Source organism: Mastomys coucha, unplaced genomic scaffold (assembly GCF_008632895.1).
Source record: "Mastomys coucha isolate ucsf_1 unplaced genomic scaffold, UCSF_Mcou_1 pScaffold6, whole genome shotgun sequence".
Taxonomy (NCBI): Eukaryota; Metazoa; Chordata; class Mammalia; order Rodentia; family Muridae; genus Mastomys; species Mastomys coucha.
The window spans coordinates 30,432,531-30,444,646 of NW_022196912.1; the positions used below are offsets into that span (position 1 = coordinate 30,432,531).

Consider the following 12,116-nt stretch of genomic DNA (forward strand, 5'->3'; position numbering starts at 1 on the left):
CCCCCCCCCCCCGTTTCATCACCACAGCTAGTATGAAAATCTGTAGCTTCTGCAGGAGCTGGTGCCCATGAATTAACTTTCACATTCCCAAGCTGCAAGCTCTGTCTCGCAGGTTGGCTGCCCCAACTGATGGGTTGCTCTTTGTTGAAATGGAACTGGAAAGCCAAACTTTGTGCCTTCGAGATGGCGTCTGGGAAGCTGTGAGTCCATGAACAGCCTGTACTGTGTGCTGAGGACATGCCTCTATGTGTGCCTCCTCTTTGTCTCTATCTGAGGCACGGTGAAGGATTCCTTTACCACCCCTCAGTACAGGTTTTAGATATGCTTGTGTACAGTACAGAAATGTTTTGCAATGTCTCTCAGCAGTTAAATGCAGGAGTAATGTACAGTGATTTCCCTAGTAACCTTTGCTGTGTCATCAGTGTGTTGCTGGTGTAGGTGACCAGTGAGGCCTTTTATGAGTACTGAGGCATGGTTAGACAAGACTCTCAAGGACCCAACTTTGTCCTACTCTTTATTTCCTGTACACAGGACACCTGTTGCATATTCTCTCTCTCTTTCTCTCTCTCTCTCTCTCTCTCTCTCTCTCTCTCTCTCTCTCTCTCACACACACACACACACACACACACACACACACACACACAGCTTCTATGAAGTCAGAGACTTCATTGCCAGACTGCCATTGTTTGTCAGTCAGTGCAACATCTGTCATATTAAGGACACCCAATACCTTGTCAATGAACAAACCCATGCACAGCCGGTAGACCTGTTGCTCCTCATCCCCAGTTTAACCTTTAGAAGACTGGAGTCTCACTTAGACCTGTCTCAGTTTCCTTAGCCAGTGGCTGAGGCATTCTGACTTCACAACCTTAGTGAGTGCTGGATGAAAAGGCTTGATGTGCCTGAGGCTATAGTTGTCAAGGAGAGAGTTTTGTACCTGTATATGAGGGTGACTTACTGTTAGTCACCACACACTGAATTCTGAGGCCACCTGGAGAGTACCCTTTTGGAGTTTTGTTGTTGTTGTTGTTTTGTTTGTTTTATTTTTGTTTTGTTGATGTTGTTTTTCTGAGACTGGGGGTTTTCTGTGGAGACCTGGAACTCCCTGTGTAGTCCAGGCTGGCCTCCAACTCAGAGATCTGCCTGCCTTTGCTTCCTGCATGCTAGTATTAAAGACATGTGCTCTTACCACCACCCAGCTGAGGGTACTCTTCAACTCAGAGTGGCGGTACTTCCTAAGAGTTCTTGTGCCTAGAGCAGCCTATGAGGTGTGATCTGCAGGAAACATATAATGTGCCCATCATCTGTAGGGATTCTTAGTGGCAGTGGCAGAACATTCCTTTCAAGAGATCTCAAGCTAAGAGGAGCGCTTTGCTCTCCAAGTAAACTAATTGTGAGCTATAAAGATAAAAGATTAAAGACTGAGAGGATAGGGTGATTTTGAGGCAAAGTTTCAAATATCCGCACAATAAGTCACGAGGAATCTCTGCAAATATTCCTGTATTTCCTGTGAATTAGCAACTCTGACCTGTAAATTAAATGCATAAAATGGCTTTTTTCCCTTTTATATTGGTATAATTAAAGTGTAGAAAAATAATGAGGTGAAGAATCTCAACCTTCTTAAGATGTGGAGCTAGTTTGTTCTCATGCTAAGTGACTTCAGAACCGTGTGCAGATTGCCTGACAATAACGGCAGTAACTGTTCCATCATGAGGAAACTATAGTCACTACAAAGAAGTTTTTCATAGGCACTATTTTTAGTAATTAGCACCCACGTCACCCTGCTTGGGTTTATCTTTGTTACTTTGTAGCTAAACCTCAGGGTTTCTCGTCTATGAAAAGGAAGACGCCTACTTCATAAGGCTGTTTTGTGTGTTAAATGAGAAAATGCTTAATGTGCATTCGTGTAATGCCTAGAAAATAGCAGATAATCACAGTGCTATGCGAAGTGTTTGCCTAATGTGGGCCATATTTCTGCAGTTCTGTTATATGAAAATTTAAAGACAGTAATATCTCAAAAGCAAGCTCATTTGCCGTTTATAAACTACATACTGACCAAGTAAGCCACTGTCTTAGTTAGGATTTTACTGCTGTGAATAGACACCGTGACCAATGCAAGTCTTTTTTTTTTTTAATTTTTTCCCACAGACGAATATTTTTTTAAGATTTATTTATTTATTAATTATATAAGTACACTGTAGCTGTCTTCAGACACACCAGAAGAGGGCATCAGATCTCATTACAGATGGTTATGAACCACCATGTGGTTGCTGGGATTTGAACTCATGACCTCTGGAAGAGCAGTTAATGCTCTTAACTGCTGAGCCATCTCTCCAGCCCTCCCCGCCCCTGCCAATGCAAGTCTTATAAAGGAAAACATTTCATTGGAACTGGCTTACAGGTTCAGAGGTTCAGTTCGTTATCATCAACGTGGGAGCATGGCACAGGCATGGCATGGTACAGGCAGAGCTGAGAGTTCTGCATCTTCATCTGATGACTGCTAGTGGAAGACTGACTTCTAAGCAGCTAGGGTGAGAGTCTTAAGTCCACACCCACAGTGACACACCTAGTCCAACAAGGCCACACCTCCTAATAGGACCACTCCCTGGGCCAAGCATATATAAACCATCACAGCTACTATGCTTGTGTTTCCAAAGGGAAACTAAGGAGAGGGAAGCATGAGTTTACACTGAAAGAGCTTAAGACTAAGAACTAGGATTACCGGAAGGCCAAACTTTAGCTTGATTTTTGAAGGAAGGTTTATATTGCATACTTGCAACCATGGGAGGAAGGATGTGTGCTGTGTTTCTTGTTTGCATGTTGTAGAGGAGGAAAACACACAGCCAATACTGTACCTAGTGGGAACTGTAGTGAACAAACAGTAAGGGTGTGATGGTGTTCTGCTGACAGTATCAAAGTATCACTGTCATGGCCTCCCTTAGTGACAGCATGCAGCATCAGTGTTGCTCTTCCAGAACAATGTTTGCCTTTGTAATAAGCTAACCAAATGGTGGTGTATGAAAAGCTTTTAAGATTTACTACTTTTAATATGAAATTCTATTACATGTTTGGTTCCCAGATACTGTGAAAAATAAATGCTTCTTAATGAAATGCACATCATATCTAAGCATCATGCTTTTTTCCCACAGCAAAGTCGAAGAATGTTTCTTAACTTCTTTTCTGAAGAGTGATTAATAATGGTAAATTAAAGAAAAATAAACACCTGAAATCTGCCGCCAACCCCAAATTGTGGCCAGTATTCAAAATCCTAATATGCTTATTTACTTTCCTAATGTCTAAGAAAACCTGATTGTGCCTTACTGTCAAAACTTGACTCTGAGCTAGGTGTGGTCATACACACCTGTAATTCCAGCTCTGGGCAGGCAGAGGCAGGACCATGTCTATGTCTTGGAGGGCAGTCTACTCTATAGCATGTCCCAGGCTGTCCAGAGCTATATAGTAAAACCCTGTCAAAAGGAAAAATAAATACATAAAAGAAAAAAAGAAAAAAGAAACACCTCTGGGACCAGTGGGTAAAGGCGCTTGCTACCAAGGCTGATGGGTGATCCAAATTTAATCCCCAGAACCCACATGGTAGGAGAGAACCATTCGTATGTGTCCACACACACAAATACATCAAAAATAATGTAAAAGCAATTTTTTTGAGGTTGACTCTGATAGGTTTCTGACGAAAATGTTTCCATAGAGCAGACTGAGCTGGTCAGTGTGGAAATTCTTTGTGTAATGGGGCCGTAACATAAGAAAATGGCTTGTCATATGCAGAAATTTGGAAAGATGCTCTGCACAGCTGTGTTAGAAAATTAGGTCCATTTCCTTTGCCTGAGTGGATTTTTTTTCTTTTGTAAGTAGGTTTCTATATGAAGAATAAAAGAAATCTCAACAGTGACTTTTTCTACCAAACTTAAACTGTAAATTCCACTGGAATTATCTTACGATGTCTGGGGGAAGTGTGTTTCAGTTGAGCAGTAGTTATTTGTTCTCCCCAGGCAGAAGATGAGAGCCTGTCCCGTCCACTGAGTATTGGTTGTGGTGAAAAGTCTCTGGTCTTCTTGTGTTTTTTCGAGGCAATGAGGCATTCAAAGCAAATATTAGAACTTCCTTATTGTTTTGGTCCATTCTCATGATTTCAGAGTGCACTTTAATTCTCAATTTGTTTCGATAGAGATCAACCAGATCTAACCCCGTGGTTGCTCGTGTGTGTTTAGTTTCCCCTGCATGCAGTTTTGTTTTAACATGGGTCACAGTAAAGGATCATTTGTAAAGCGAATGGATGGCTTCCTGTTTCTGCCAGCTGATGTGATCAGCCCAAGCCCTTCAGTACTGTGGGTTACACAACTAGTGTGGAGTCTAGATGATACTTTCGGTGTGGTAGTAACTGAATTAACCATTTATAGTCTCCAAATCTCTGAAGACAATTTGGTAAACATAGGCATCTGATTTTGAGGTGAATAAACTTGAAACTAAAATGAACAAGACGAAATTATCAGATTTCTTATAAAACATATTGCTTTCATTAATTGATTGCACACTGGTTAGCTATAGATGTACCAGGAAAGGTTAAAAAAAAAACATTTATTTTTAACATCACCATGTGAAATGTTTGTGACATGTGTTAGTATATTTTCCCATGTTCAGAATACAGTAGGGTTTGGTTCTGCTTTCCTAAAGGAAGAGCCGTGGTGTGAATGCAGGTGGTTCTCTGCATGCCTACAGACATCACTGCCACTCTCACTGTGTGCAGTGGTGGCCCAAGGTGGCTTTAATTTGCATCTCACTGACAAGTAGTGATGTTAAACATTCTTATATACCTGTCGGCCATTTGTATGTCTCTCTTTGACTAATGTCTATTCACATCCTACTATTATTTCTTTTTCAAGATTTATTTTTAAGTGTGTTTGTATTTGTGTGTATGTGTGTGTGTGTGTTTATGTGCATACTAATGCAGGTGCCTGTTAAGGACAGAAGACATCAGATCCCCCGAAGCTGGAGTTTCAGGGAGTCATGAGCCACCTGATGTGGGTGGTGAAAATTAAATTCTGGCCCTTGGGAAAGCAATAAGTATTCTTTCACTGCCAAACCATCTCTCTTACCCCTTTCTCTCATTTTTCAATCAGATTTCTTGGTTGGTTATTGATTTGTTGAATTCTTCATCTGCTTTGGGTATTCATCCTTTGTTGAAAACATGATTTGTAAATGTTCCCTCCTGCTCTGTAGATTGTCTCTCCTACATCTCAGTTGTTCCCTTTACTGTGCAGAGCTTTTTAATTTAATATAATTCTATTACTTTGGGTTTGGGTTTTTTTTTTAAGGGGATAGGTTGTTGATTGTTTATGTTGTTTTGTTTTTGTGGCTTCTGCTTTTCAAATCATATCTAAGGAATCCTTGTCCAGACCAACTTCGTGGGAATTTTCCCCCACCTTTCCCTCTAGTAGTTTTGTGGTTTTAGGTCTAACAATTAAATCTTTAATCCTTTTTTTTTATTTCCCATAATATGACTATTTATTTGATTTCATTGTTTTGCATGTGGGCATCCAATTGTCCCAATTCCATTTACTGAAGAGTCTATCCCTTCCCAGTGTGTGTTCTTGACATCTTTCTTTTAAAAATCAAGTATATGGAAGGTTCCTTGTTTTGTTTCGTTTCTTATTGTATATGTCCATTGTATATGATGTGATATTGCATAAGGACATTTTCATACTAGTTATGTTGTACATTGTTCATACTTCGTTTAATTGGCCTAATTATCATTTATGTCAGTATCATCCTGTTTTGATTACTATAGCTTTGTAATATATTTTGAAGTCAGTCAGTGTGATGCCTCCAGATTTGTTCTTTCTCTTATTTTAAAGATTGCTTTGGATATTTGGATTTCCTGTGGCTTGTACACACTTTATTTTTTTCCTGTTAAAAAAAAAATTGTTAACTGTGATAGAAATCTACCCAGCGTGTTACTGAACAATATTGGCTGTGGCCAGCCTCACTTCCTTACCACATTGTCACCCTAGGACCTAGAAGTCTTGGTTTCTCCATATTTGTGCTGCTCCCTCAGCTGCTCCCAAGCTGCCTGCTCCTTAGCCTGGAGGGGATCTCTTATAGTAAGGTGGGGAGGAAGCTCTCCACCAGGGAAGCCTCAGCAGGGCAGAGAAGGGGAGCCCTTCCTGTCTCAGTATCAACTTGGCACAAACCCATGCATTTGAAATCTGCCAAGTCTCATTAAATCCAGTACAGCATCTCTGTAGTTTTCACAATGAAAGGACTTGTGGCATTAGAATTACTTAAAAGATAGGGCTCTGAATTAGGAGGTGGAAAGTCATTGGCTATTAAAACACCACTCCCATTCCTGAAGGATTTTTTTCACCATTTTTACCCTCTCAGACTCCTAAAGCATGCTGCTTGGTGTTGAAGTAACATGCCAAATCCCTACATTATACTCTTAGCTTTAGAAACTGAGCAAAACGTACTTTCTGTTGTGGCTGGAACTCTGCATTTTGTTTAAAAGCCCGTTGGAAGCATTTGCAACACATTGCTACCAAAGTAGCATTTTTAGTTGTCTGAAAAAGCTGTCGCCCCCTTCCTCCCAAAGCATTTTTACTCATCATCCAGGCCATACAGGTACTCCAGGTGCAAACCCTCCTTACTGGAGAGAGGAGGGAAGCCAGAGGAGCTCAAAGTATTGAGACCAAAACGGAAACAAAATATCTCAATTATTGTGGAAGAAAAAGTCTACAGGAAATAGCTGAATACTTAGCTGAGAGATGGGACCAAGCAAAAACAAGATATGACTGGAAAGAAAAAACCCTCCTCAGCTTTCACTCTCAGATCCCTGTTCCATATTAGCAAGAGACACAAAGGAGAATTCCTGGGGACACCTAGCCAAATTTAGCATTTAGGCAATGTCATTAAATAGGTTACCATGAGAAAGGAACTGCCCACAGCAGAAGATGAAAAAGAGCCGAGACTCACCTCTCAAGGCCCACAGGAAAAGTGCACTGATACATAGAAACACACGAAGGAAATGGTGGTCAAACGGTCATTGATATCTGAAATCAGAGAACAGACCCACAACTGATGCAATACAGCCATTGTAGAGAAGATAAGAGCCAGCATATCGAATTTATTATAAAGAAACAGTTTGAATGAAAAAACAGACTCTTAATTCAGAGTCAGAGAAGAATGTCTTTTTAAAAACACAAAGGAAAATAACTTGAAATGAAAAGGCCAGGTGGGCTAGCTGGCTTATTGAACAGAGGCACATGCCAACAACCCTGACAACCTACATTGGATCCCTGAAGCCCACATGCTGGAAGGAGAGAACCAGTTCCTTTCCACATGTTACAATCCACATGTGTGCACTTTGTGTATGCATGTCTGCCACACACATACATAATAAAATATAAGTGTTAAAATATAAAAATGTTTTAAAAAGAGAAGACTAAACCTAATTTGGAAATGATCAAAAAATTTGAATAGATATATCTTCAAAAAAAGAAATACCATTGACCAATACATACCCAAAACTCTGCTCAGTATCACTAATCACCAGGGACAGTCAAATCAAAGCCACAAAGTTGTATCACTGGGGTTGTGTTAGGATAACTATTGTTGTGGCATACCGTCCTCAAACATGATATGGCCATTGCCCTGTTGAACAGTTTGCAGCTGTAATTACTGGTAGGAGATCTGTACATAATTGAGCTTATAGGGGAAGAGAGGAAGTCACAAAGCCCCCCACACACACTGAAAATTTATAGACAATGCTGGGAAATAGGTTTTCTTAGTGAAGCAACCCATAAGTTGTTGGCAGTCCTGAAAGTAACTCCAGGTAAGCTCATTGGGTGAAATCATTTATGTCTTTGTCATTGATGCTCTATATGGGGTGAGTGTCTATATATATATAATGTGTGTGTGTGTGTGTGTGTGTGTGTGTGTGTGTGTGTGTGTGTGTATTATACAACAGCTATTTTAAAAGCAAGAAAGGGCTGAGGAGATGACTCAGTAGGCAGAGCCCTGGTGATGCATACATGAGGATCAACTTCAGATTCCCAGATCCCATGTAAAAGCCAAGCTGGCTTGATGGCCACCAGAGATCAGAGTGAAAGATGGGTGTACAAGGTGCAGCAGCTTACAGAGCATAGAGATACAAGTTTAAACTCTGGTGGACACCAATGCCAAGGTAGGAAAAGCTGCATAGTAGTTGACAAATTCCTAAAGGCTCAGAGTAGAGAGCTGTGAAGTTTAAAAATTCCAGGAGGGCCTAGACATGTGGGAACTGTATTTTGAGATCTGTCTCCCAAAAGCTCAGTCGGGTTCTCACAGAAGATATTGTACAATTATTATCTTTTTGGACCCCTGGCAGAAAGCAGAGACAAAAAAAAAAACAAAAAACAAAAACACTCTGAAATACACCAAAATAACTAACCCACACAAGAGTAAGTAAAATACACAGTGTGCCGCTAACACTATACTTACAGCACTTTCTTTGGCCTGTTACATTATGTCTAGCTAGCAAGAAAAAAATTACAATGCACACTGAGTAGCAGAATGCACAGTGAGAAGGGGAGTAAGCAACAGTCCATATGTGCAGGGATATGAAGGTTAGCAGGCTGGGGATTTTGAGCAGCTATGATGAACACACTAAAGGTTCTAGTAGAATGAATGGCCAACATGAACTCCTTCAAGGTTTGGGAATAGTATCCATCCAAACTACTGTAACAGATACGAACATGGCTTTTGTAAAGTACGTTACTAACTTAAAAATGGCTAAGTAAAGAATTTTGGAACTTGGAGATATGTCAATAGAAACCTCTACAGTCAGAAAGCAAAAAGAACCAGGAACAAACAGCGTCTGAAGACTTAGGGCTCTGCAAACTTGTGACTTGTGTAGCAGGAATGCTGTAGGGAGGGGAAGAAACAGAAAGCACTCTAGAAGATAATGACTAAACTCTTGTGAGATACCTCAGAAGACACCACCCAGGATCAACACCTTCCTAAAATAGTTAGGCATGCATGTCCAAAGTCAAAAGACAAGGAGAAAAAAACACACACACCCTACTTACAGAGAATCGAAGGCAAGAATTACTTCCAGTTTCTCAGAATTCACAAAAAAAAAAAAAAAACAGGAAGAGAGAAAATGTGATATATTTCATGTGGAGGAAGATAAAAGAAAGAAAAAAGAAAAAAAAAACACCAACCTGGAATTCCCTGCCCTATGAGATTATCCTTCCAAGGGTAAGGAAAATAAAGACACTCCAGACAGAAGCAGCTGAGGAAAAATCGTTGTCACGAGAACTGTGTTCCATTCTTCTGACAGAAAACCCTGGATCAGAAACTAAGATCTGACTAAAGATGAAAACAAATCTTTATCTGTATCTCAAATATCTATCGGTAAAAGAAATAATGTCTGTATACGAAGACAGTGGAAAATTAGATAAGGCCAACATATATAACGTTTATAAACATGAGGTTGAATAAATGGATTAAAACTAGGAGCTTTGCTGTGTTACATAAAATTAGTTCACCAGCAGCCACTTAGTCGTGAAGAGACGATGAGCACTGGGAAGAGGCAAAGGAGGAACTGCCATTGTGGGGTGCAGGCAGGCTGTGCATGTCCTGTCTTCCCCTGCCTCACTGCTTGCTGTAAAATGGCTTGCTATGAGCATGTTTATATTTGACATGCTTCACTATATGCGTGTTTGCTCAACTTAAAATGTTTAAAGATAAAGCCAGGACTGATGCCGATCTGATGTCCTAAGTTCATAGTGGAAGGTCACTCATTTCTAGATGTGCACCATGCCACACGCACATATACATACATTAAACAAATTTCCAAATCTATTAAAAATTAAGTGGTAGCTGGAGAGATTGCTCGATGGTTGAGAGCACTGGTTGCTCTTTAAGAAGAAGACCTTTTGATCCCTAGTACCCACATAGCGACTCAAAACTGTAATTCCAGTCACAGGAGAAGCCAACACCCTCTTCTTCTACATACACTTGGTACATGGGCATGCATGCAGGCACAACACCCATACACATAAAATAAAAATTAAAAAAAATATTGCCTCTGTTTTCACTTTTCTGTTATTATATTAATATTATTTAATATTATTGGGGTCCCCCATTTATATTACTGTTAACAGATTGTGTATAACTATTTTGACTTTTCTGATCCCCTGTAGAGATCAGTTTCACTTGTTTTAATAATGACCACATGGTAAGTAGTGTTTGACTTAAAATGGTTTTCAGGATGCTCATTTTCATCCGCAGAACTATTTGGATATAGTTCCTGTTTTTCTGATGGCGCTGGTTTAATGCTTTTTCTCTTTTGACACTTTACAATGAAGCTAAGAGATACTGCTTTCCAATAACTGATCTAACCCATTGGGAATATATCTGGTCCTGTGGAAAATTAATCTGACTGTTAACATTAGGAATAACAGAGCCTTTCAAAAGGGAACTATGTAATCAAGGGAACCTAATCAATAGAAGAAATGGTGACAGCAATGGTACCTCTCGTGTCCCCCTCAAAGTCAAATCAGTGTAACTGCCACAGTGCAGTACTAGTTCTTGCTGCAAGAATCCTTCCAGGGATGGTTAATTACTATCACCATCTAGGAAGAGTCAAGGAATACCATTCCTCCTTCCGGCAGTTAGCCCCAATTCCTCCAAGGAATGGGCGTAGGTTCTACCCAGAGCCATCATAGGGTGAGAGTACAGCCAGCTTTAGTTCATTCTGACCAGGTCCCTGGAGGTGTTGCAAGACTGGGAACTATGGACAGAGCCTAAGAAGAACAGCAGATGTGTGGCTACTCCTGAAGAAAATCTCTCATCCATGTATGTTTCCTTCTCATAGGTCGTCCACACCTTTCTACTGTTCCCAACTATCGAGCGAATATCTGAATCGCCCAACGGCAAGTTTGCCACTCCATTTTTGTGCTGGTTTCGATACATGCTCTATGCTACCAGCTACTTACTTCTTAAGCCATGTCCTGAAATAATAAAGTCCTTCCTAGTCCATAAAACTCTGGAACAAATGAACTTTAAGTCTGAACTTCCTTTGACGGACATCCTTCAACCATTCTGCCTTGGTAAGCATGTTTTTTAAAGGTGCGTATTTGTAGTATAAGGAAATGTTTACAGAATAGTCTCAGACAGTGCATGAAGATCAGAAAGTTAGCTGTTCAACTCTTTCTACCCTGAAGCTTAATCTAAGAGCAGAACTTGTGACTCAGTGAGGGGAGCTCATATGAAAACTGGAGAGAAGAACTTTATGGCGAGATGTGCCCATGATAGTACACAGCATATGTGGAGTCCTCCCAGGAATCCAGGGTGCCCTGGAGTTCATCGACTGTGTAAACAGCCTCATAGGGTCAGCGGGTTACAACCTTGATGTTCATCTTTTAAGTCAGTTTAGAAGAGTTTAAATTACAAAGAGTAAATAATCGCCATGCTAATATATTTTGGTACTGGATGCTTTACTATGTGTTATTTTCTGAGTATACCAGGGAATACTTTTGCTAATCTGTATTTTTTAATATTACTTACTAGTGTTTATTAAGTGACTAATTTTTTTTCTTTTGTGTATGGGTGTTTTGCCTGCATGTATGTCTGAACTACACTGCCTGGTGCCCGTGAAAACCAGAAGAGGTCGTCAGATCTAGATGAGAAACATAAGAAGACATTTTTGTCTCTCTGTTTGTGTAGATAAAGTCTAAGTGCAGTAATCAGTGACAGCTGTATGTTTAGTGAGTGTGTAATGCGTATATGAGCACATCATTTTCGGGCTTAGCAAGTGCGTATGTAAAGGTGTGTTCAAGTCGCTTCTACACAAGAGTTATTAACTGCCTTTTTAGAGAAGCAGCCCCCAGAAGTTGCAAGTGAGAACAGTTCTTCCCCACAGTTCCACTGATTAGCCTCTAGCCACGCCTTCCAGCAGCCTCTGGTGTATTCAAAGGAAGCAAGACAGTTTAACCACCGTACATATTATTCCCCTTCTCAACAAGGCCAACCAGAGCCCCCCAGCCACATTGTTGCAGGCCTTCTCTACAGCCACAGTAGACTCACCATCTTCAAAGTAGACCCTAAAACCTAGAATGCGC

The 12,116-nt window shown here is 40.4% G+C and overlaps 1 protein-coding gene across 3 annotated transcripts in view; it reads left to right on the plus strand.

The window, feature by feature from the left end:
• The window catches only part of Ldah (lipid droplet associated hydrolase), a 77,917-nt gene that overhangs the window by 49,107 nt on the left and 16,694 nt on the right, over positions 1-12,116 (plus strand). For all 3 annotated transcript variants that reach the window (XM_031355490.1, XM_031355489.1, XM_031355491.1), the window contains one exon: positions 10,871-11,105. In XM_031355490.1, coding sequence (XP_031211350.1) covers positions 10,871-11,105 — 235 coding nt within the window. The remainder of the gene's footprint in view (positions 1-10,870; positions 11,106-12,116) is intronic.